General features: G+C 39.1%; 1 protein-coding gene across 6 annotated transcripts in view; it reads left to right on the top strand.

Annotated features, from left to right (window-relative positions):
- The window catches only part of Kcnq5 (potassium voltage-gated channel subfamily Q member 5), a 388,898-nt gene that overhangs the window by 39,046 nt on the left and 322,592 nt on the right, over nucleotides 1-27,260 (top strand). The window contains exons 1-2 of one of the 6 annotated variants that reach the window (XM_033756497.1): nucleotides 6,443-6,533; nucleotides 7,074-7,174. The exons of 3 other annotated variants lie outside the window; for them this stretch is intronic. In XM_033756497.1, coding sequence (XP_033612388.1) covers nucleotides 7,125-7,174 — 50 coding nt within the window. In that variant the 5' untranslated portion in view covers nucleotides 6,443-6,533; nucleotides 7,074-7,124. Of the gene's footprint in view, nucleotides 1-6,442; nucleotides 6,534-6,770; nucleotides 7,175-27,260 lie in introns of those variants that run through there. 2 more of the 6 variants (XM_033756498.1, XM_033756496.1) reach the window with 2 other exon arrangements.

Genomic DNA, 27,260 nt, shown 5'->3' with positions numbered 1-27,260 from the left:
AAAAAAAAAAAAAAAAAAAAAAAAAATCAAAAAAGATCAGTTTTTTTTCTCAGAATTTCATCACTTTCTGGAAAGGTAGTTTTAACAAAATCTTTAGTTATAATTATCCTTTTATATGGAAATAAGGCTAACTTTAAGTATTTTTAAATTACAAAAGTAAGAATAAAGTAAAATTATAGAAGTATTTTCCATACAAGTTTCAGTATAAATGTTATGGCTAATTTAATGACTAATGACAGCCATTTAAATTTGATAGGTTTATTTTTGTCTTATTATTTCCCCTTTTGTTTTCTTTTTAATAATATGTTGTTTAAGCCTCATTATAAATACCCATTAGTACAAGTACATGGTTAATTGCATAATCTACAAAATCCTTCCATGTAAATCAGAATAATTGTCAATGTAAAGGAGTATAAAGCCATAATTTTATAATTATTCTATAATTGCAAAATAATATAATTATTCTTCATGAGTCATTTCACTTCCTCGGGTGGTTAACATTAACCCATATTTCTAACAGGTATTTTGCAGTAACCATATCAGTATTTACATTTTTAAGTAAGGATTGAGATAAGCCTGAAATATCACAGCTCATATGATACAGGATGGAACTACCTTGTAGGTATTCTTACTCTCAATTTTCAGTAGCAGTGGCCAGAAACAAGCTTTGATAAGCAGAAGTCACCAGGATTTCCAGGTCATGTATGCAAGTTCCAGGGCCAAGCGCTAAAAAGGCCTGGTTTTCTTCTGTCATGAGGACCAAAAGGGCTGTGCACAGAAAGCAATGAATCCCTACCCCTTTCCCCTCGCCACACACTCACACACCCGTGCACACATATGCACACTCCCCTCCTTAGCAGCGCTGAGTCTGCCCGGGTCCAGCAAATGTTTTTCTGACCCGTGCCACCTGCAGGATACCTCACTGTCACCCAAGGGAACAGCGGGGCGAGCCAGCCAAGCTGAAATGTCCACACATGTTCCATCAACAGAGAACTTTTAAAGATCACTTTAAATGTTTGTGGGAAAATAAAGTTTAGGATATGACAGTCAGGAAATAATGCTTCATTTTGTTATTAATGTTTCAAATCGAAAACGGTGCATTCTTTGTGTGTAAGTAATTATAGGAAGTTGAGGAGGGAAAGAGCGTAAAAAGCACAGGTCTGGAAATTACTTGGAACTGTGTTTGAAAACCAGCTTTGCCATCAGCCAGCCAGGATCCTTTCAAGTTGTTTTTCCTTGGTACTGGTGATTGTAGGACTGCTGGGCTAGAACTTGTGATCCTCTTGCCTCTGCCTCTCAAAGTGCTGGGATTATGGGAATGGCCCACCATAGCCAGACACCATAGATATTTTAATTGGGATCCTTCACAGTTTATTAGATCTTATGACACATTGTTTTAATCAGGATTCAGCATTCACAATAATTCACAAAGCTTAACACTGAAGAATTTTGAACGCATCAGAACAAAAAGGTGGTGTATTGTGACCAAACACTTGATACTGTTGTCATCTACCGGAAAGTTAGTTTAGAAAAACACCTCAAGTTGGAAAGTATTTCCTAGATACCAGAGTAAATACAATCTATTATCCCAGTAAGAAGAGGACACTGTGCCATGATTAAATGTGTAATAATGCACATGGTTTGCTACTACTGCATTTCAATAACATTACTGCTGTTTTATGAATTACTGAAGTATATTACATTCATCCATTTTAACTAAAGTGTATTTTGTTTTCTGCTAAATTGCTGTATTTTTGTAATTTAAATCTAATTTAAATATTTAGTGTCATCTTCCCAAGATATGAAAGTTAATTGGGCAGAACTGAACCATTTTAGTGATGCTTGAAGTAAAAACACACACAAAACCTGTACAGTCATAGTCTTAATCTGTTGTCTTAAATCAGATCTTGTTTTCTGTAACAACACAAATCTGTTCCATAATGGTAATTTTAGTTTACCATAAACTCTGAACAATATAATATATTATTTACTTATTATAAACAAAGTTCACTTTTATATAATTATATATCTTTTTTTTAAAGTCCTCCGGCCCTAGGCCCTGGGCATGTCACTTCCATAGCATATGGAAGAGTATTAACTAACCATACATTAATTATTTTTTAAACAGGCTGAAGAGCCTCAGTGCCAGGATGTGTTGGCCTCGAAGGGATGAGTTATTATAAACACTATCTGTGTAGACATTTGAAAGAAACAACGTGGGAGTTAAAATTACAGGTTCAAGAACCTATTTTTCGTTTCTCTCCCACACATATACTCATCTCCTGTCATATTCTTTTCCAAAAGTTTGCAAATTTCCAGTGTTTCTCAGTAAATCTTTCCTTTGAATAAATGTATTAAAGTGTCAGTAACTGGTGACCTTTATTGTCTTGTGTCAAGATTCTTCATATCTGAATGCTTACAGTGTGAATTATCGCAAATCTGTTACTTTAGTACTGAAAGAAATCGTGCTATCAGCAGAAAGGTGTTCCTTTCAAGTCTAAGCACTGTTGTAATTTCCACCCCAAGGAGGACTGTAGCTAGAGTGTTCAGTCAACTCCACCGTATCCTAATTAAGGTGCGACAAGTGGGGAGTGAGGCTACCTAGGGCCAGGAATATTCATGGAAGAACAGTTTTAATGTTCTATGGTTTCCAAGTATGGCATTCCTTTAGTGCTCATGGGCTATTGTGGGAAGAATAAGACATTTGGGGCTGGGGAAGAAAAAAACTGACTTGAATTCTGGCTCTGCCATGTCCTTGTGCTGTGCTCTTTGGAAGGTCACTTCCTCTCTTTCTACTTGTTTCCATCTTAGTGTGCAGCTCTAACGGAGATAAGTTTTCTGAACAGACCCAGACCTCTCTTTTTTAAAACGACTCTACACTTGAAGTGATTATGTGAGTGTGAGGTCTTATGTTCACTATTTTGATAACAGGTACCTAGAAGAAAGGAAGAACATGTAAGTAAGCCAACTCTCTAGAAAGGCTGTAGCTTCCAAGGTCATCCTCAGAACACTGAAAATACTGCCAATATGTGAATTCTCATCATGACAAGATAGTTGAATTGGGAAATGAGGCTCAATTAAAAATTGTGCTCATTTAGAATAACAAGCACCAAAATCAAAACAAGCAGCAAAGAAAATCTCTGTGAAACTTTAACAGAATATATTCTGTAGCTCTGTAGCCAGAAATTGGTGTTTGGGATCAGATAAAGGGAAAGAATATAAACTATTCAATGCAACAGATAAAAGTTAAGCCATTATATGCCCACTACTATGGAAAGTCCTGTTCTAAATACAAAAAACATAGTCCCGGACCCCTTGGAGATTATATTCTAGTATGTATTGGTGAGGCTGGTGGATAAGGGATCTAGACAACCAACCCTTAACAAATCAGGCCAAGATAAGGGCTGTGCAGTGAAACAAAACAGAATCATGAGTCAAAATAACTGGGGTCTGCACAAGGGATCTGGGAAATTCTCTTCTGATAAGGTCATGTTTAGGCCAAAGTTTCCTCAACAAAAATACTCTAGTCCTGTGAACACTAATAAGAATGTTCCATGAGGAAATACCAGTAAAAAAAAGATAGGTATCTCGAACTTGCTCTTACAGAAGGACCTAAGTGTCAGCATTGCTGGGGTGCACTCGTCAGCGGGATGGAAGAACCAATACATGGGCAGAGACATAGGGAGCCGCTCACATCAGCCTTCCTGTGCCACAGGTAGGAGTCTGGGTTGTGTCGTAAGCACGACGAGTTACCACTGGGAAGTTCTGAACAGACAGTGACTTGATCTGATGTAGGTATATAAAATGCCATCTTCCCTACGGAGGTTAGACTGTTGGAGGCCCAAGTGGACTTGAAGAACTGTTAAGAGATTTTTGAATTCATGCAAGAGACCATAGTTTCTTGACTAGGATCTTAATAATAAAGACATCCACTTTTTCATTCATCCATTCATTTGACAAATAGCCAATAGTCTTTGTGCCGAAATTTGTTCTTGGTGCTAGGCATGTGGCAATAATCAAAAGCAAAGAATTTGCTGTCATATAGCTTCTAATTGGTAGAAGATAGAGGTGGTCAAGAGGAAAAAAAAGTGATGGAGCTGCTTTTAGATGGGCTGCTCAAGGAAAACCCCTGGACAGACCTAAGTGAGCCAGTAAGACTGTAGTTCTCTGGAGGAACAAGCACTCAAAAACAGCAAGAAGGCCCGGGGACAGGACGCTGTTTGGAGCATAGCTGAATGAGAGGCAAGGAGCAAGCATTGTGGTCTGGTGGCTACTGTGGCCAGATCACGCAGGATTGGGTAGGCTGTGATAAAGTCTTTGAATTTTTGTTTTAAATTTTATGAAAAACCATTGAAGAGTTTCGGATGGGGGTGTTGACTTGGTCTGATCTATATTTTTAAAAGAATCACTCTAACTGCTATGTGAAAATAGATACTAAGAATCATGCAAAGCTTTTTTACCTGAGGGACCCATTTGGAGGCTGTTGGAGTAACCATCCAGGAGAGGATAATGGGCTGGCCTAGACTGCTAGCCACAAAAGTGATAAGAAGTGGCCATATCTGAGTGGAAGTTGAAGGCACAACCCTTGGGATTTGCTAGTGAACTGGATACTGAGTGTAAAAATATGGAGCAGAGAAGATTCCAAGTATTTTGTCATAAATAATCAAAAGGAGGTGCCGTGTCCTGAAAACGGAAGTGGGAAAGGATGGTATGTTAGGGGCAGTAAGGAAGAATTGAGGATTAAATATTTGCTTTTGGACATAGCAAATATGTTAGCTGTTAAATATTCAAGAGGAGTTGTCTAGTGAACTAGTGTATATATAAAGTTGGTGTTTAGGATAGAAGGTGAATCTAGAGGTATCAGTGTGGGTTATCACAAAATACAGATGGACTTTAAAGCCATGGAATTGGAGGAAATCACTGAAAAAGTCAAAGTAGGTAGCAAAGATAAGAGTACACATTTCAGATATGTTTTGAAGATTGAAATAAAATGACCTGCTCTTCTATCAGGGAAAGAAAAAAAACAAGGATAAATTGTTGCTTCAACAATTGAGCAGATCATTGCATCGCTCAGTTGGGAAGGATGAGAGCAGAAACAGTGTGTGTTTATAGAAGAGGCGTCATGAGTTCCTTTCTGGGGTGTTAAATTTGAAATGCCAGTCTGAATCAAACCCTGAATGTGAAAGCTAAAACTATTATACTTTTAGAAGCAAACACAGAGTTAAATAACTATGACTATAGATTTGGCAAAATTTTCTAAGCTTTGACACTACAAATATAAGTAATAGAAGAAAAGATAGGTAAATTGGATTTCATCAAAATTATAAACATTTGTGCTTAAAAGACACCATCTAGAAAGTGAAACAACCCCCAGAATGGCAAACCTGCTGTGTATCTGATAAGAGTCTAGTAACCAGAATTTATATTACGCTTCAATAAGTGAAGGGCAACTCAGCTTAAAAAGCAAGTAAAATGTCAGAGTAGACATTTTTGCAAAAAAAAAAAAAGATAAAATATTTTCTTAATTACTAATGCTATTAGATATTGTGTCTAATAAATACATGAAAGTATTACTTTATTAGGCATTAAGAAAGGTAAACAAAACCTACAGTGCGATACCATTTGATCCCAATGAGGATTGTTAAAATACTAAAGAACAGCTGATGACAAGTGTTGGAGAGGACATGGAGCAACTGGAACCCTTCTATACGGGTGGGAACATACATAAAGTGGTGCCGTAACATCGAAAATTAGCCTTTCAGCTCCTTAAAAGTCTTAAATGTAGTGCTACCATAAAATTCAGCAATTCTCCTCATATATATATTTTTACAAATATATTTACATATATGTGACTAATGAAAACATATGACATATGTCCACACAAAAACTTGAGCATAAATGTTTAAGTTAGCACTATTCATAAGAGCCAAAAAAGTGGAAACAAGTCAAATGTTCATTAGAGGATGAGTGGATAAATAAATGTGCCATATTATTTAGCAATAAAAAGGAATGTAGTACCAATATCTGCTGCAGCATGAAAGAATCTTGAAAGCACTCTAAGCCACAGATGGTATGACTTAATTTTTATGCGAAATATGCAGAATAAGCCAATCGGCAGATATAGAAAGGCAGTAAATGGTTGCCTGGAGCAATGTCAGGGGAGTGGCTAAGGGAAAACTGGAGTCCCTGTTAAAAGGTAGAGGATTTCTCTTGGGCTTAATGAAAAGCTTCTAAAATGGATGATAGTGCCGCTCAAAACTCTTGATTATCCGAAAAACCATTTAATTGTACATTTGAAATGGGTAACTTTATGGATACATTAATTATTTCTCAATAAAAATGTTATCCCCAACAAAGACAAAAGCAGGCTATTTTTATATCGTTATTCTTCTTTTAGAGGAGCTTTGTTGTCTGATGTGGTCACTCTAGTACAGAGAGATAAATTGATGCTACAGAGATAGAAGATAATTACCACAGCAAACTTTCTGAGAATGGGATCTGCAGTTCAGGAGGAAAAAGATTGATCACTCCAGGTATCACATTGCAGTCTAATTCATGAAGATTAGTGGGCTTCTGTGTGTGTGTGTGTGTGTGTGTGTGTGTGGTGTTGCACTTCAATTCTTGGGGAGAAGGGAGGAGCAACTCCTTATGTTGGAAAGAATCACTCCCAAATAGCCAGTTTCCTTATCCCAGTACCCAGCCTAGAACTCCTGAGATACTCTCCCACAGTATTTTCCTTTTCATCATTTTGCTCGTGTAGTAATCATAAAAGGTGTCTTAGTTACTTTTCTTGTTGCTAAAACAAATACTGGACAACCAATGTTAAAGGGGGGGCAGGTTTATTTAGCTGACAGTTTGTAGAGGTTTCAGTTCCTGTCAGCTGGCTCCAAGGCAGGGGGGCGTGGCAGTGGGGTGTGGCAGAAGACAAGCAGCAGCAATAAACAACACCACCACAGCTCTTTCTGCGTCTTGTACCTCACCCAGGCTGCCTGTCTTTAGGGAGTGTAGCATTCACACCCTTAATCCCAGCATCAAACTGTGAATCAATCCTAAAATCACTTCCTTGATCCCAGCAGCACAAACCCTAGATTCAGCTGCCTCTGAAGAATCTCAACTGTGATCCCATGAGGCTTGGCAGGGGGTGCAATCTAGATGCAAGCTGTAACAAGAAAGGGTAAGTCACCGGTCAAATCATACAACAGAGTTAAATAACTGTAAAGAAGTACTGTATCATACGTATCTATGAGAAGAGAACAAATGCATGTGTTCTTCTGTTCATCTTTTCAAAATCATTTTTGGGTTTTTGAAAGTAGCCTCAGAATATAATGAGTGATGTTACATTTAACACCATGTGCATGATGGAAATATAAAAGTTGTGTTTTAGGCTGTCTGACAGAATGATAGATTTAAATGCAAAATCACAGATATATGGGAAATGTGATAGGTTATATGTGTTATTTTGCAATTTTTTGAATCAAATGAGAAGTTTTAAATAAAATGCCAGTGTATAAGCTCCATCCCATGACCTATTGAATCAGAATCTCTAGAGGAATATCTGAGGGTGATGTTTTGCAATTTCTCGAGCTAACTCTCCATGCAGCCAGTGTTGAGAACCATTGCCTGATCACTGAGAATTACTGGAAGAAATGTGCAGAACGGCTGCGTGGTCATGTTCTGGACACTGCAAATCGCCTGCTATTCCTACTCTATGGAAGGAAAAGTCCCACTACAATGCAATGATATGATTGCAGAAATTCCATGGCATAACTTTGAAAATAATTTGTATAAGGGGCAAGAAGTTAAAACAATGTATTTTTCTGAGTTGATTTCAAGATGGAAAATTAGAATAAAAGGTTCTACATACTTTTGAAATGCAAAGGACTCAGCAGCTGCTAATTTGATTGAAGTGGGAAATCAGCCAGATTATGTAAAATCTATTTTTAGGCATTGTGCTGACAGGTGCTGTACCCTCTTTCACATCCTCCTAGAGATGTCTTACCTAGAGTAGACACCCAAGTTTTAAAGACCACATTCAGTGAACCTTGTAAATTTGCAAGCAGAGGCAGCAGCAGGGGTGCCTTCTCAGTGCCATCTCAAGCAGCAGATTGAGAACAATCAAATGAGAGAGCTTAAAAATGAATTGTATGGGGCTAGGGATCCCCGGTACAAAAAGAAAAAAAAAAAAAGTATTGTAATGGCTCATTTGACTTGAAGTTTTGGGGGAGAGTAAATTCTGAAAATGTTGGTATATATCCTAGGAGAAACCATGTTGTTATCAATAATCCAAAACTGAAAGAAATGGGAAAAGAAGCAGAGGACAAGTAGACCTAGCTGTGGAAATGGAGTACTAACTCCAGGAACACCAAGGGAGCTGCTCAAGTCACAGCAGCCAGGAAGCGGAGACCAAAGGGAGGAACCCGACAGGGAGATCTCCTTCCGGGTCAGGACCCAGTGATCTGCTGTTGAACTCACCAGAGGATGAATCCGCCCATGAGTACAGTGCCCCGTGGTCCAGCCATGTTCCAGAAGCCTCATCTCTGAATGCTCGAGAATTTGAGGAGGACGGTCCAGATCAGAACTATCGTAGGACTCGAGTATCAGTGGGGGACTACGAGAAATTTCACGATGGCCAGACGTGTAAATTTACTTCAAAGGTCAGAAGGAAATAAAGAAAGCTAATTGTCACCTTTGAAAAGAATAAATGCAGTACGCTAACTATTATAATCTGCAGAACAAGAAGTTTTATTTTAAAAAATAGATGATGTAAGGAAATCTGAATTCTAAGTCAGCAACATTCTTTATAAAGTTAATAATTGTTTTAGGTAGAAGGGATCATTATTTATATATATGGGTCAATTTCCTTTTCCATATTTTAGGATACTGTATCATATAGATTTAGATATTATAATTCTTGTCCTGTTTTTAAGATTCATTTAACACTTCCGTAAGAATATTAAAGGACAAGCTGACAGACTAAACATAGGTACATAAGGGCTCTATTTTGTATACAATTACAAATTAATAATAATAGCCCATGAAGGAGCTTTATCAAAACAAATATACTACTCCAGGAAGGATTCTTTCATTCATTTATTCATCCATAAATTCTCACTGATCCCTGCTGTGCAAAACACGGCGTCAAGATTCACACGTCAAGATGAATGTGAAATCTCTTCAGCCCTCAGGGGACCCTCAGACTAGAAGTGGGACTGGGGAGGGGGTTATAATCAAAGAATGATATAAATAAGATAGGTTGGCAGAAGTTTTCTATTCCCAGAGGAGGAAGAGATGAGTAAGTGGAAAACTTCCTGGAAGAATGAGTGAGAGGAGAGGAGAAAAGGCTTTGCTGGGTGCATGTAGGTGTGAGTGTGCACTGGATAGGACGGTGGAAAGGTGGACAGATGGAAACAGATCTCAAAACCCGCGTAAGCATCCACTGTCACAGAAGAGAAACAGTTGTTCATTTATTCTGAGTCAAGATAGCAGCAATTACTATAGTTTGAGTTAGGTTTATTTGTAATAAAGGACTTAAAGGATGGGAAGATATCCAGTCTGTTAGGAAACCAAATCATTTTGCAGTCATTTTTAAAAGGCTTCTACCTTCTCACCAGCATGATTTCCTTATATCCACACTCTTGCCAATGCTTGCCATTTCTTGTTTTTTACGTAGTAACCATCCTGGCAGGTGTACGGTGACAGCTCATTGTGGTTTTGATTTGTGTTAGAATGGTGAACACATTTTCATATTTGGATGCTTATCTCACAGATAATTATGTGAGATGGTAGATAAATGAAACTACTCGACTCTACTAGCATTTTCATTAAGCGTATGTATGTCAAAACATCATGTTACATACTTTAAATACATGCAATAAAAGCTGCATTTATTATTAATAAGAGCTTGTTTTTCAGGCTTCACTAAGATAAGACATATAATCTTGATAGCAAATCTATTTAATAGTTCCTGAGAGAGGAGAAATGGGAAAGAAGGATACAAAGGAGAGGGTGGGATCTGTGTGTGCATGGAGTACTTAATGGGTAATAAACAAGGGCTTTGAAAGCCTCTCAATTTTTTTATGCCAAAAGAATAAGGTTTTGTGTGTTTTTTTCTGGAAAGGTAGCCCAAATTCTAAAATTATTCATAGCTCCAAAAAGTGAAGATCTTTTTTCCTTAGAATAAGAAAATGTTTTGCATCTTTTATGTTGCACACTTTTCATTAATTCAGTATCTGTTATTCTGAGTTTGCAAAATATATTGCACTATATGACTTGATCCTAAATTAGTGAGTTCTGTATCTTAAAATATAGTTTCTCTGATATATCTATATTTTAAAATATTATAAATCGGTTCAAATATTCACTACAGATGATATGTTAATGCAAAAGATCATACATAAAATTTTAATGTGTACCTAAATAAAATTCCAATCAGCCATGAAAGTAACCTGTAATAATCTACATTATGACAAAGTGCCAAGAAGAAGGTCTTCAAGTTAATTGCTTTTTTTTTTTTTCTTTTTTTTGGTACCAGGGACTGAACTTGGGTCCTTGTGCTTGTGAGGCAGACAGAAGAACCACTGAGCTAAATCCTCGGCCCTTAAAGCTACTTACTGAAAAGCTCTCTTAACTAATTTTTAGCAAGTGAACACCAGTATATAAGATTCATGCAAAATTCACTGTAAATAGTCACATGGTTTTATATGCTAAGTAGCAAAATTTTTTTTTCTGATAAAACTGGCTTTGTAGAACTGAAAATTGTTCCTGTGAAGACATAGGCATTGATGGGTGTGGTGGCACACACCTGTAATCCTAGCACTTGGGAGGCTGAGGCAGGAGGATGGTGAATTTGAGGCCAGCTTGGGCATATTGAAAGCTCAAGCCCAGCCTGAGCTACTGCAGGGCCTTGTCTCAGACAACAACAAATCAAGACATGCGTTTACTCAGGATATTGACAATCCATTACCTCCCTCCCTCCACGTGGTTAAAATTATATAATGAGAACAGTTGGAAAAATAGCATGCTTTTTAATATGTTATATGATAAAAAGTACCACTAAATATCACTAGATTTATGGAAAAGGAGGAAAGCATCCTTACTCTATTAACCTGCCAACTGCTGGCTGTTAGGCTAGAAGACAACATTGCTTTTAAAACGACTGCAGGAAAAAAATCAGGATGGCCTGGATAATAGATGTTCAGGGGATCTTCTCCTAGGCACTCGGAGGCTAACAGGGAAGCTTGTCCATTGACAGGATAATATCTGTATTCTCACCACACTGAAATTACGATGGTTACTTTAAGAATTTTCAGCGGGGGGCTGGAGATTCAGCTCAGTGGTTCTGCTGCCTGCCCAGAAAGTGCAAGGTCCCAAGTTGGATCTCTGGTACCAAAAAAAATAGGGGAAAAAAAAGAATTTTTAGCAGGAAATTTTAAAATTGTACTGAGTTCCCAAAAATACTTTTGTTGCACCAAAGTAATATATTGAAGATACTGTTCACTCTCTAAATTTTTAAACTTTTATACTTATGATTTACTTTGGAGATTTCTTCAATATCTGAGGAATATATATATTTTAAAATGGAATCGAGTTATTCTGTTTCCCTAACAATTAAGGTATTTAGCAAAATTGATATTTAACTTCCTAAAATTTATATGGAAATATAAAGGACCGAGAAGAGCCAGCGTTTCCTGGTAGATTTACATAGCACGAGTAAGGCCTAGTGTAAAGCAGTAGCATTTAAGACAGTACAGTCTTGGTAGAAGGGTAGATAGCAATAAATCAATGGGACAGGACAGAGCACCCAAACACATATTGGTCACCTTATTTATGACAAAGTAGCATTGTGGTACAATGGAAAAAAGGGTTATTTTCCAAGTAGAAGCTATAAGGTCAATGGGAAGGCATTACAAGAAAACAAAGAACCCTTACCCCCATCAAAATGTACACTAAAACTGGTTTTAGATGAGTTGCAAATTCAAGTGTAAAACTGAAAACAACCCTTCTAAAAATGGAGGTGGGCAAACTTTTCTCAAGGACTACATAGTAACTATTTTAGACTTTTCAGATCACACAATGATGTTGCCTTTGCTCAGCTCTCTGCCATGGTAGCACAGAGGCAAGGCATATGCAGCATGTGAGGGAGGGATCTGCCTGTGCTCCCCTAAAACTGCACTTACAAAAGCAGGGGGCTCTGGAGTTAGCTTATAGGCCATAGTTTGTCAACCCCTTTTTAAGATCATCTGTTTGACACTGGAGTAGGCCAAGTTTTTCTTAAACTGAAAATGAAGGATAGTAATCAAAAACAAAACTTCATGAATTACCTTAAATTTTTAAAGTTTATTCACCAAAAGTCATTGTGAAGGGGAAGTAGAAAGAACTAATATGCGATATGCTTATGTACCGACCCCCCACTATGAATATATTCATTATGTTTCACAAATGTATACAAATAAAACATTTTTAAATAAGTCATCTTTACTATCTTGAAAAACGGGTATTACGAAAAGGTAACCCACAGCGCTAAAGATACTAAAAAAAGATATCCAATGAAGGATTCATATCCAGACTATATAAACACCCTTCCACACATATCCTACAGATAGATAAGAAAAGAAAGCCAACCCAGTAAAGAAACAGAGCAAGAAAATCTGAATTTACTTTCACAGAAGAAGCTCTATGTGAGATAATATCAAAATGGCCAAAAAATTCAAAAATGTTTTCATCCTAAATAGTTATACTTAAAATTAAAAGTAAAATTTCAGTTTCACACCACAGTATCCACAAATTAAAAAGGCAGATGATTCAAAGTGATATCAAGAATGTAGAAAAAAATAGAATTTTCAGAACAGCTTCTCTGGAATATCACCTTGTGGACTTGAAATGATCTTAATTGTACTCTACGATGCAGCGATTTTGTTCCTTGCTATAAAAATCAACGTGACTGTGTCTGTGTGTTCACTGCGAGCCATTCATCTGAATTCTATAGTGGCAGTGTCCATATTAGCTCAAGCTGTGAACTCTGAAATACGCAGTAACCGAAAGAGACCTAAAGGCACGCAGCATGGTCACGCTCTGAGTAACTCAGGTACACGTTCACATGTGTGCATTCACGCTATAGAACGTTCAGTTGTACAGCAGCAAGAATGATCTAGACCCACACATATGGAAATGCACTCTGTATTTGCTCTCAATATGTGCTCTCAATATGTATCAACGCTACATAGCAATAGAACGATCTACAATGACCTGGGAGAGCATGGATGACTCTCCGATTCCATCCCGCAAAGAAATATGAAATGAAAGAAGCCAGACAACACTGAATAAGAATGACAGAAGTCCATTTATATGATGTTCAAAACATGGCAAGGCTTATGCATGCTGTACAAGTGACACACTTGGACACACTGGGGCGGAGAAGACACAATGGCAAGGAGCAAGCGCATGTGGGTCCCAGATGGCGAATAACATTTTGTTTCTTGAACTGAATATGGGTTCCACAAAGTTCATGAAAATAAGTCCGTCGCAAGGCACATTTAGTCGCACTTTTCTCCGCACACTGTGCTCTGCTGTGGTTGGACGCACAGGGACTGTACTCGGTTGAAGAGAATTAGTGTAGCAACAAAATGATGAATGTGATAGTACTTGGCTCCCTGTCCCCAACTGCTTCAAGTGAATTTTGTTCTTCTTTTGGTGTATTTCATGTAAAGTTGTTGAATTCCAAGAGAGTGGGGAGGGGTAGAGAGAACGAGAATACTCTGCCCTTAAAGAAGGAAAGCATGTCCCCCTGCCTTGTAAGGGTGAGCTGCACATTATGACTTCCTTCCAAAGAATTCAATTTGGAAAGGAGAAAAAAGAATAACTTCGTGGTAGAAAAACCTAGCAGACAGAAGCCCTATCAGGTGATCAAGGCCAACATCATCACTAGCGTGTCGTGCTAAAAGTATGCAACCAGGAGACGATATGGTGAGAGCACAGCGCTCTGTGTCTGTGGTCTTCCTCCCAAGCCCAGACAGAGACAGTCCACAAAATGCTTAACATGGAACTCCTCAAAACTGTGAAGACCATCAAAACAAGGATGTCCTAAGAACCTGTTGGAGATAGGAGCAGCTGGCGGAGATATAACATCTCAATGGCGGATGAATCCCTAACTGGGATGGGGTATAGACAGGGACGTTGGTTAAAAACTAAGGAAATATGAATGCAGTTTGGCCTGTAATCATAATGTATCCATATAGGTTCATGACACATCATCTTACTCGTACGAGATGGTAAGAATAGGGGAAAGTTGGGATAGGGTGCACTGAACTTTGTGTAATATCTTTGCAACTTTTCTGTAAGCCCAAAATTATTCCAAAATGAAAAATTCATTTAAAAGTTTGTAAAAGCCTGCATAATAAATACCAGGTTACACTTAAACTGGGAAGCATGACCTACAACATTAAATTATTAACAATAAGAAAATACATGGTTAAGAAAAATGAGGAGTATCATAGCCTAATACATAGCAATAATGCAGCAATTATTCTTTGCCTACTCTGCAAGATTCAGTGAACTTCTAGCAATTAAATTGTGGGGGGCAGTCCTAGGATTGAACCCAGAGCTGCTGAGCTTTATCTCCAGACTCTTTTTAAAAATTCTTGAGCCTGCTAGGTTGCCCAGCCTGGCCTCAGATTTGCAATCCTTCTGCCTCAGCCTCTCAAATAACTGGACATGTATACATCCCTGTGCCCACCTCTGACAATGAAACTATATAAATGTGAATATTTCTGTTTACTCCAACATATCAAAGTGAGAGCTGTATGAGCTATTACTCAGATATTTCAAGTTAGACTCTTTATACTCAGAAGAGCTGAGTGATGAAATAGGGAATGTTTTTTGTTAGTAATTACTGACTATTAAAAATTAATTTTCACTCCATTACACTCTTTCAACAAATATAATAGAAGCATCATAGAATGTTGGAACAGAAGGGGACATTTAAGGGATTAGTTCGGCTCCTTAACTTTATATGAAATAACTGCATGCCAGAGAATTTGAGACTTTCCCAGGGTCATAATAAATTGGTGGGCAAGCTGGAATTCACTTATTCAGCTGAGCAAGTATTTATTGAGCATTAGTGATGTTTCAAGAACTGTGGTGAGTGCTAAAGATCTAAACAGAGTGAGACTTTATCCTTCAGTACAAGGAGGTGGCGAGGGCAGGCAGGGAAATGAATGGGTCTGTTCGATCTGTGTGGAAGCAAGCCAGCGGGCATAAGTTCAACATGCATGAAGAGGAAGGGGCAGTTGTCCTGATTCAGCTTAGGTAGCACTTGAGCCTTTGGAAGTTGGGCAGAATTTACAGAAGTGAGGAGGCCAGAAGCAGGTACTCCAAGCAAGGCTGATCACTCGAGTCAGAAAATAGTATGCTGTACAGGAAATGCTACGCTGTCTGCTGTCTGCAGAATATTGTAAGCAGGAAGCAATAGGGTAAACTGTCAATGCTACTTCATGGAAAGGGTTTCCCAATGAGCTGAGTCTTTATTCTGGAAAAAATGTGAACTTCATGTGAGAATCCTGTCGAGGTTACAGTCATAACCTAGTGGTAAAGGCTGCTTTAGAAAGGTGGTAGTACATATGGAGAAGAGGAGTGGATTCAAGAATATTAAGGAAAACGGGAATTAGGGTGGGGTAAGTGACACCGGAAGATGCAGGTGCAAGCCAAGGAGTCTTGAGCTGAACCTTGACTTCAGACCTCAGGAAGCTCACCCCTCCTTTTACATGTTTTTCTACCTCCACCCCAAGGATGCAGCTCTGAATAGAACCATCACTTGTTGCCATCTTTACTAAAGCAAACAAACAGTAACACTTACGCTTATTCTGTCACATCTAGGACAAGAGATATCTTCTTGACTTTTATACACAAAATCAAGAGAGACCACTGAGGTCCTCCTTTGGAGAACTGAGAATTGCTTCCAGTGTTAATTTCTCCCCTCCAGGGCTGCATAAAGCTTGCCCTGTTTCAGATACAGTCTGGGTGGCAATCACCTTACCCTAACACATCTGTGTCACACTCAGGTGACTGTGACTGATTGTGCAGCCATTAAAAAGAGAGGGGTTAGGTAGAGGGTCAGGAGAAAAGAGAATGAATTTACCATATATTTATTTATTTATTTATTTATTAGTGCTGGGGATCAAACTCGGGTTCTTGCACTTGTGAGGTGGGCGGTGCAACCGCTGAGCTAAATCCCTGGCTCATGAGTTTACCTTTTAAATAGCTAAATTTTAACTGCCTACAGAATATTCAACTAGAGAAATTCAAATGGCAGCAAGATAGTCAACTTTGAAATTCAAGGAGAATCTGCCAGTTGGCTTTTGTGGTAAGAAACAAAATATATGAAAATGGATGCTGTGTTTCAAGGACAACCTCAAAGATAAGAGAAATGGAAAGAATAAGAGTCTAAAGATGCAAGTCTCAGATCACCAGCATTTGGAATATAACTGTTCAATTGAAAATCCAGTGACAGGTGATATGTTTTGGAGATCTAATGTACAGCTTGGTGACTATGTTTGTAACAATATATTGCATACATAAAAACTGCTAAGAAAGTAGATTTTTAATCTCGCCACACAAAAAGAACTATGAGATGATAGATGCATTAATTATCTTGACTGTGGTCATCATCTCACACAATATGTTCACATGTCAAAACAGCATCTTGTATACTGTAAATATGTACAATTTACATCTGTCAAGAATGCCTCAATAAAGCTAGAAGACATTCTTGAGAAAAAGAAAATTCAGCAAAGTAGTCAGAAATCTACCAGAAAAACCAGAAGAGTCATCTTATCCCAAAGCAGAGAAATTTAGTCTTCAGAATGAAATGATCAATACATTTGTCTAGAAGAGGAGACACTTAAAACAGTTCCTACAGTTCCTATAAAAATATCCACTAATTTTGTCAATAAAGAGGACATAGAGAAGTCTAATGAGAGTGACTTCCATGCAGTGAGTTCCCTTCCTTGTACTGAGGTGGGTCGGTGAGTGTTTGGGTACTAAGATAGACTAGGTGCTATCCTAGACTTTTCTTTAAAGGTTTGGACGAATTTAGCAGACAGGAGAAAATAAAAACACAAAGCAAAAAACAATATGTAGAGGAAGAGCTACATCAGACTCTTCTGTTGTCTGTTTGGTTTGGGATGAAATGTTTAGTTCATTTGTAAACTATAAGGAAAAATGCCCAAGAGAAAATAGGTGTTGCTGAAATAGTAGGAGAAGGCCAAGTCCCAGAGGGTCAAGGGGGCACGTGGAAGAGGGTCTGGCATCTCCCATGTCAGACCCAGAAAGGAAGGACACAGGCAGCAGCAAAGATCAATGAATGTGCAGACGGACAAGTATGTTGGACTGTTGGTGCGTGCATGTCTCTGTGTGCACTGGGTCTGCATGTGTGATCCAGTCAAGGTGGTGGGCATTTGGGGATTAGGGGAATCTTCTTGAAGACTTTGCTTGTCACTTATAATTTTTTTCTGGTAAGAAGTAATTTGAGAATGTCGTTCACCAAATTTCTAGGAGAAAAGGTAGTGTTTGGATGAAGACTGAGGTGAGTCAGAAAGAGATACTATTGAAGACAAAATTTAAATCTTAAAGGTGTTAAGAGTGGACAAATCTTAATTTAAGGCAGCAACAAACCGCAGGCTTGTATGATTTTTTTTTCATTTGTGATTAACTACTGGAACTTTCAACAGGCATTTGTTAAGTATCCTTTACTATATTTTTGGCATAATGAACAGCAAACAGTATCTCAGTCCCAGTAGGTCGGCTCCTTTATTGCTTCAGCTTTCAGGCTAATTCACTTCTCCAAGGTTGCACAGCTGATTAAAAGGCAGAGCACAGGTCTGTCTCAGTCCAAAACACATGTTGGTAATCATATGCTGTTTTCTCCTCCCAGGGAGTGGGAGCTTTAAGAATGATAAGGCATTTGCCTAGCCTCGGGGAACTCCTAACATAAGAGTAGATATGCTAATAAATAACCCCCAGCAAATGCCAGGGATTGTTCTACTCAGAAAGCAGAAAGTAGGGGCTCTTCACTCTTTCTTAGGCTTAGGGAAGCCTCTCAAAAACCCAGACAGCTGACCAGGTGTGAGTCAGTAATGACGAGCTAATAAGGAATGACAGCCTTCTGGATTTGAGGATGAGACATAGTACACAGGTAAAGAGGTGGAGGGGGACACACTCTTGCTCTCTGCACCTGGGATCCAGAGGGACTGCTGGGTGCGGGTAGGAGACCTGTGAGAGATACGGGTTCAAATAGTAAGACGCATTCCATCCACTGAGAACTTACTTTATCTAACAGTCATTGCAGGACATGTACAGTTTTAAAGAAGAGAATGGCATCAGATTTCAGTTTTGGAAATATGACCCTGTCAGTAACAAGCAGGATGGATTCCAGAGCCAGGAGACTAATAATTTTAAACTGTCAGTTACTCTGAACACAGTGTATGTAAGCAGTTTGCATACATTCACTGATTTAATACAGGGCTTCCATGAGGGAAGTGTAGTTATTTGCACCTCACCAGTGAGGAAGCCAAGGATCTGACAGGCTAAGCAGTAATGTGCCCAATGCCTCACAGTTAAGCAATGGCTGAAGCAGAACTGGAACCCAAGGAGACCAGCTGAGCCCTGGGATCAGTGTTCTTTCCATTGTTTTCTTATTTTCATAGTTTTTCTGTTTGCATATGAGTATAGATTTTATGACACCTGAACTGAGGTGAATAATGTCCCACCCAAATCCATGTCTCTGCAGAACTTCAGAAAGTTCTTACTGACCTTATTTGGGAATAGTCTTTGGGTGTAATTACTGTAGTTGTTGAGAAGGTGGGCTCTGAATCCCATGAGCAGTGTCCTCCGAAGAGGAGGAGAAAACACAGAGCGAAGAATGTAAAGGCGGTAACACAGTAGTACAGCCACGTGGCAGGGAGCATCAGGATCGGTAAGACTCACCTGGAGCTAGGAGGAACCAAGGAAGCAGTGACCCCTGGAGGCTGGGGAGTGAGCTTGCCCTGCTCACACCTTCATTTCAGACTCCTAACCCCCAGGTTGCAAGACACCACGGTTAAGATGGTTTATTACAGCAGCCTTAGGAACATAACGCATTTCGTTATGCCACTTAAATTTCCAGTTAGAGTTACTTTCTCCAGTACGTATTTATCATTGTATACAAATAAGTGTTGTTACTGCCTTCCATTGCTCTTTCCCTGATAGATAAACCCCACTTGGATTCTCAGGGGTGAAACTGCTTTCTTCTGAGTGTTGATATTGTTACCTACATTTTCAGTATTTGAGGTTACCGAAAACATTTTAACCCTCACCTCAGGGTAACATGAAGTGAAGACCTACTTTATTGACAGGACAGCAACCTCTATGCTTGAAAAAGGTCTGAAAGTACCTTGACCTGCTCCAGATTTTCCTTTTGTACTGACCTAGGAATTGACAATCTCTTCTCATGCAAGACTGAAATGTTAGGTATTGTTTGCAAAGTGCGTGCCAGCCAACTAAGCAATCCAACATGAAGGACGTCTTTTCAGATCTTTCAACCCTGAGTTCTTACAACACAGAACTGTAGAATTTTAGAGCTAGCCAAATAGAATTGGCACGTAACAAATAGTAGTTAAACCTGTTTTGGCTTCTAGCAAAATAGTGGTATTGACTAAACTTTAAACTTACGTCATCTGTCCTTTTTGTTGGCGGCCATGTTCTTATTGACACGGCACTTCTTCGCAAGTGTTTCTGGGATCGATTCTCTTTACCATTCATTTATCACAGAGAAAAATTGGACACAGGTGCGTCTGAGCTTTCTTAGGGCTGCCTGCTCAGACTCATCGGTCACAGAGACAGCCCTACACACACGTACACACCTGCACAGGCACACACACACTCCCAAGGTTTCTGTGTTTGTTTTGATGAATTAGTAATAATAGGACACAAGATGCAGGTCTTGAGATCAGTGGAGAGAGAGTTCTTGAATTCAGATTGGAGTGAAATGTCTCTACTTGTCCTCTCCTGTCACCTGTTTTGTTTTAGTATATTTACTTGTTTTTTTATTTAATAATTTACTCATTAGCTAATTGTCTTTCCTGATGGGAAAGATAGTGATGGAAGCTATAGGTAGTTGGAATCAGGAGTTGTTTAGCAAAGAAGTAGAGCAGGGACTCTGGCGAAGACCCAAGGACAAGAATCTGGGGTAATGTTGGAAAGGGGTTGGCTTCAAAACTGCAGAGACCAAGGACAAAGGTGTTCGAGAGACAGGCACGAAGTTGCTACCAGAGGGAGACAAAAGGCAAATGGTAAGGGAGTATCTTTCAGGTAACTGTAGGGAGGCTATAGAAAGCGGGTGTAACCCAATCATTTGCAAAATGCGGCAATGAAGTAACACTCAAAAAAAGGATAGTGCTGAATTCCCAAGCACCATTTAACAGAGGCGTTGTAATAAGAATACAGATTTTTAACACACACACACACACACACACACACACACACACACACAAACACTCCATGGAAAACAGCATTTTAGCATATCATTTGTGTTGGAAAAAATGATTTGCATTTTCAGATGAATTAACCAAGTTAAAATGTGTAAGCCATATTCAGGTAAATACTCATAAAGTTACCTAGCAATGGGATGTGTTTTTGCCTGTTCTCTCAACATGTGATTCCATGTGGCTTTATATAGGAAACAAAAGAAGCTTGTTTTACCCAAAATATCCCAGGTATTTATTGCCCAATGAAGAAATCATGGGGAAAAATAGCAGAAGGTATCATTGTGCTGAAAGATGTGTAGAGGTGCATCTGTACCAACATTACCCAGGGTCACCTAGTTACATTAAGAATTTCTAATAAACAGCTGGCGGGGGAAAAGACAGTTTTCTTTTCGGAGTTCATATGTCTCTGTGCTATTGTCTGGGCATCTTTTCAGTTTTCCTTTGTGGACTTGGCTGTTTCTGGACTGGAGGCTTCTTTTTCTTATCTGTAGGAAGGAATTCCTTTCTAACTAGAGCCTGAAGATGTTGCTGGAATGACAAGGCTTGTGTGGGTTGACTACAGCACATGAGAGTATGTAGCTCTTAAAGAACTGAAACGGGGAGCCTACCCAAGGAGAAGGTAAAGTCAGCATCATCACAGGTAGACGTGTCCCCTCTCCTGCCTCCATAATGCCAGGGGCAGTTTCACCCACTCTGCTTTCCTCAACCTTGTGGCCAAGAGCTTGGGCAAGCACTCAGCACAGTGCCCTGTTAAACACTCTCCTCTTGGGGAGAATCTTGGCCAAGACATCAGAGGCCGGAGTGATGGGTGAGGGATTAGATTTCATGTGTTAAGAACCATGGTTCCAAACCACTGCGCTGGACAGTGTTTTGCCTCCTCCTGCAACCTTGCCTGGGACTTCTGAATCTGATGAGGCAAGACTTGATAAAGAAGGCAAGGGAGAGACCAGAGGAAGAAATCTTTGGATGAAAAGAACACAAGAGGCATAGTCATTGAGATATTTCTAGAAGAACAAGCAATTCAGAACTCATTTTTCTCACCCAGGGAATCTGAAGGAAGTCAACCTCAGCAGTGTCATCCAGGACTGAGGCTCTCTCAACAGTCTCAGTGTGTGTCCTCCTCATTTTTGTCCTCTCCTGGTGACCAGATGTCTGCTCCTCTCCAGGCTCACAATGGCATCCCAGTCAAGTGGCAATGAGCCCGCAGCACTCCCTGTAGCAAGGCTGCAAATTTTTAGGAAAAATGTTTTCTTCTGGGAATTTCTACTGATGTCTTTTTTGGTTAAAACAGAGTCACATAGCAACTCTTACCTGCAAGAGGAACTGAGAACTTGAAAATGTAATTTTCCAGTCTCTGTGGTAGAAGCTAGTTCAGAAAAGTGACCAAAGAGGAAATGAATTTTCAATGAACCGTAGTGGGTCAAAGCTACAGTACCGGTTAATCAAAAATAAAGAATAAATTAGAGAGGAACGGGGATTTAGTTCAGTGGTTCGGTGGCCTGCCTTGCAAGCACAAGGACCCGAGTTCAATCCCCAGTACCAAAAAAAAAAAAAAAGAATGAATTGGAGTATGAAACTATACGAAGCTAAAGGACAGAATGATGGAAGGCTACAGAACCAGCAAGAATGGTGACGATACGGACCAAGGCAATCAAAGTCATGGGCCAATACCAAAGGACTTAAGGCTTCCTTTACTTTAATTTTCTATATTATAAAATATTTCTACTCTTACATTAACAGAGAATTTAGAGTCTGAGAATTAACGTAGGTGCTTTCTCTCCCAGGATGTGGGAGACCCTATATCGACGTGAGTATCTCTGTCACTGTGGCTGTGTCCCGGTCTGGGACAAAGGTGCCAGCCAAAAGGATTAGAAACGCCCCATTGGTGCGATGGTGACTGGAATCTACGACAGGGATCTCAGGAAGGAACAGAAGGAAGGCAGATGTTACAGATCTTTCTCCTCTGTCCTTCCCCTCAACACTGACTGGCCCGTGGCCTTCAAGTTCTAATCAGTCATCGTCCCTCCTTGGAGTCTCTTTGCGATTCATCCCCTAGCTAGCAGCTGTCTTGCTGTGGCCTGTGGCATGCACACATCCCATTAGCACGGTGGCATCCCTTCCTTCAGCAGTAGCTCAGAGCCCACCTTAGGCTGAGTGCCCTGGGCAGTTCACCCTCTGCCCTCCAGAGCTGCATCGCCCAAGGGAAATACAGTGTGAGTTCTATTCATAATTTTGAGTTTCCCATTATTTGTGATAAATTGGGGGAAACAAAAGTAAAAGTAATTTTTCACAATGCCATTTATTTAAAGCATTACATCCAAAATACTATTCTTTTGAAAAGATTATAACAATGTTAGTGAGATATTTTACATTCTTTTTTTCCATACTAAGCCTTCAAAGTCCTGCGTGTATTTTAATGTGTTCCATTTGGTAAGTGGCTACCATATTAGAAGGAGCTCTTTCAAGAAGCAATTTAAATAGGTTCAGGGACCATTCTCATCTCCAGAATTAAGGATTATTTTAATGTTACATCATTGCCTTTTCTCTTTTACTTTCCTTTTTAGTTTTATTTTAGGATTCCCTATTTTTAATGTTCATACAGAGATTTCTTTAACTGAAATACCAAATAGTTTCTCTGATGTGAAAAACTATAATAGTACACAGGATCCTAATGAGATAATTAATAATGTGAAATAGGAAGTGAAGGGCTAAAGGTGTAGGGAAAGTGGGAAGGGTGGGGGAAAGGTAATAAGGGAGAGGAAAAAATATGAGAAACTGAAAAAATGGAAATAAAGTGTTTGTAAATAGGGAGGGGAGGAGGGGGTGAAGGCAGAGCAGGGACAAGGGGAAAAAATGAGAATCAAGACCTATTATGTAAATGTACAGGATCCCAATGATGAATGTAACTGTATTGTATACCTAGATTGTACCAATAAACTTAATAAAAAGAAAAAAAAAAGGAGCTCTTCTAGAGCATACAGACCATATGCATAATGGCTGGTAAACCTGGTCAATTGTGCCCAATACAGAGAATTTAGGGCATGAGATCACAGCAGCTGTCTCATGTGAGAAAAACCAGCTCCTTCCCTACTTAGGTATTTTTTTTAGCAGTTTCACTATTTCTCAAAGTCTAGATCTCAGGCACATGGCTGATTAGCTAAATGTGATTTATTCAAAACCCTAAAGTTGACTTACTCCAGAGTCCTGGCTCTTGGTGACAGAAATCTCAGAGATTGGTGTGTAAAGTGGCAACTGTAGTCCATTCGCAGTCACATGTGCCAGCAAGTGCATCCATCCATCTTCCCTGTGGTCCATGGCTTGTTGGCTGTGGCCTGGGAGATTAATTAAGCCCTTCTCCCTTCTGTCCTTGAATAGCCACCAGCTAAGAATGGCTTTTACACTTTTGAATAGTTGAAATCGAAAGAACCCAATTTTATGACAGATAAAAATGCACAAAATCCAATTTTCATTGTCTATAAAAAGTTTTATTGGAAGACAGCCACACTTATTCATTTAAGTATTATCTAGTTCTGCTTCGGTACGACAATTGCAAAACTGAGGAGCTGCAAGAGACCATATGGTCCACAAAACCCAAAACATCTCCTTATCTGGCCTGTTTTGGAAAATGTTTGCCAACTCCAGGGTTGTGTATGTAAATCAGTGTAGGGGCTTTTAAAGAGCAGGTATCCAACACTACCCCAAAGTACTTCTGAATTAATTAGCCTGAGCAACAACATGCAATATAAAAGATTCTACTACTGTAGCCAGTCTGGTTTAGAACCAAACTACAGGAAATCATGTTGGGTGGACAGCTTGGACTCAGAATGAAGGGGTTCAGGAAAGGAGCTTGATTTACATCTCACAGCAGTCTGTACCTGTCACAGAAGGCATCTCGGGGCTGCATCCAAGGCACATTCTTCTGAGCCCGGGTTTATCCCAGTGCCTGTTCACCTCTATGACCTTAATGTTCCTCTCCTTCCAAGCTGAACCAGATCCTCTGTTGATTGACACATTCTTCCTGTGCATTCACCAGTTAAGCCACCCTTATCAGCCCCGGGGGCCATTCTGTCCTTCTCCAACAAGATGTTGTCTGTTCTGAGTCACTATTGCTGCTTTTATAATGTTCTCAAATCCAATCTCATTTTCCTTTCTTTTCCCCCAAATATTTCTTGGTTGCCTTGATACCTTGGGAAACATACATTTCAACTGGTTTATCTCCTTTGAGTCACCCTGTGCCACTTCAGTGCTTGGTGGGTGGCTTCCTTGGTAGTTGAAAGGAAGAATGAATGCATGGGAAAGAATAGTTAGAAAAACGCAGAGGGATTTTGCAGAATATGTGTTGTGGGTCTAGTGGATTTAAAATTAGAATGTCCAGATTTGAATGTTGCCTCCACTACTTCCCCTAAAAAGCCCCAGGAGAAGACCCCTTTGTCTGCCTGAGAACAAAACTTGATACACTCGTAAGATGGGTGAGAACTCCCGCTCCACCGAACAGCATGAAGATGGCTTTCCAAGCGCAGCGGTGCCCCGTGTAGTGGCTGCTCACAATGCAAAGTTCCCTCTCCCTTAATTAGAATTTTAAAAGATCCTAATTGTGCGTGGCTGCAAATAGTTTACAGTCTCATTTTTTTAAGTTGTACGCCCATGGCAATATTATTAAAGGTGACTTGGTAAAATATTTTATTGTTTGTACCTATATTTTGTAGTATGAATGTTTAAATAATTCTAGATCATAAAATTCTGTAATTGATCATGCTTTTAATAGATGACTTTTTCCATAAAGTATCATACAAACTTTTTTTTTTCATTGAGTTTATTGGTACTTTTTAAGTATACAGTACAGTTACGTTCATCACTGGGATCTTGTACCTTTACATGATGTATCTTGGTTCTTGTTTTTTTCCTCAAACCCCTGCCCTCCCTTTACCCTTCCACCCTCCTCTATTTACAAAGACTTTGTTTCCATTTTGCCTTTTCTCATATTTTTTTTCTTTTCCCTTATTCCTTTCCCCTACCCTTCCCATTTCCCCTACACCATTAGCCCTTTTCTTCCTATTTCACATTATCAGTTATACAATTTGGATCTTATTTACACTTTGTTTTTTACACCAGAGAAACTATTTGGTATTTACACATGTGTATCCTATTTATTTCACTTAAGGTATGGCCTCAATATGCATCCATTTTTCCTATGAATGACTCTAGTTTCTCATTCTTTATAGCTGAGTAGTACTCCATTCTATAGAAAAACCACATCTTCTTTATCCAGTCTCCAACTGATGGGCAGTTGGGCTGTTTCCAAGTCACACAAACTTTCTTATTTGCAGGCCATTTCCCATTTCATATTACATTATTTTGGTTTTTTTTTTCTGCAACGATTTTTTAAATTTTGAGATGGGAAAAGTTTTGAGCCCTTGTCTCTTATATACTTAGAGAAAACATGGTGCAGCCCCAAAATTATTGTTATTTCCTACTTATTGCTTCTGGAATATTCATAGGTATTGAAGACTCCAAAGCTCTGATATGAATTCCCGTTAGAGTCATCAGAGGAGATATTTTTAGCTGCTGACCCTTTGGGCCATAGACTCAGAGTGTGGAGCAGGGTATCACCTGTCTTCAGTCTCTGAGATGACACCAGTGTGTGGCTGACGTCAGGCGTCACTACCTCTCTCCTCCTCAGTGTTTGACACCCCAGGGGAAGTGAAGCTTGGAGTTTCTATGAATGGCCCTGTTTCCAGCCATTGAACATAAGGTGAAGCCCAGTTTTGTCACCCAAGGCCAGTGATGATCCTAGTGTTTCGGGCTAATCCTAACCCAAGAATTACAGGATGTGCAGTTTTCTTGATGTTTACAAAAAATGTCACTTAAGTAGAGTATTGCTTACAGTAATTTAGCTATGTAGCTATAAACAGTGTCAGTGATAGAATTAAAGTATATACATTTCACTCATTTTTTAAATTCAAATAAGCACATTCTATATAGTATATTCAGTGTGATGGTTTTCATCATTAGGTCTCTGATGAAGCGGACTGTCATTAACATTTTTTCTAAAATAGCATATCAATTTAATATATTTTCATATATTATCCAATAGAATTGAATACTATCAAATTATTACAAATGGTCACAGTGCGCATCTCTTGATCTTAGTGTCCAGAATTTATCCTTTCTTATTTTAATCATGGTGCACCAGATTTTCCTTGGCATGATATGAGGAGAAGTATGCATAAAGAGGTCAATAGTCTTTGGCTCATACATAGTGAGTGTCAAAGTCAGGAAACAAACCCACATTGTAAGACACTTAGTCTCACCTTGCTTTTGCATCCCTAAAAATAGAATCATTTATTTTTGCAGTCTTTTGCCTCTCTAATTTATTCCCTGAAGACATTAATATCTCAATTGATTTTGGTTAATGGTTTCATTAACTCAGTGATAAAATCTTTATTTAGAAGACTGGAAAAATAGCCATAAAGAGGTAGACTTGGCATTGTATCAGGATGTACAAGGTAGTTACAACTCACCCAAGACATCTCAGTAAGATTCTATAGAATTGTTTTCCTGGTCCATGTAAGTGAATGATAGAAAGAGGGAGGTATCACTTTGTTTTGCTTAAACTAGTAAGAGTTGTTTTTGAGGACTTAGTGGAAAGGAACCATTGGAGAGAGGTAAATATACTTACATCTCACACAGGGTCATTTTATAGTGAACTAGGATGAGTCCCAAGGCAAGACGAGAATAAGTACT

The sequence above is a fragment of the Fukomys damarensis genome, unplaced genomic scaffold (assembly GCF_012274545.1).
Source record: "Fukomys damarensis isolate Sample0158 unplaced genomic scaffold, DMR_v1.0_HiC HiC_scaffold_27, whole genome shotgun sequence".
NCBI classification, from domain to species: Eukaryota; Metazoa; Chordata; class Mammalia; order Rodentia; family Bathyergidae; genus Fukomys; species Fukomys damarensis.
Note: the sequence above shows the minus strand (reverse complement) of the source record. Positions and strands in the feature narration are given on the sequence as shown.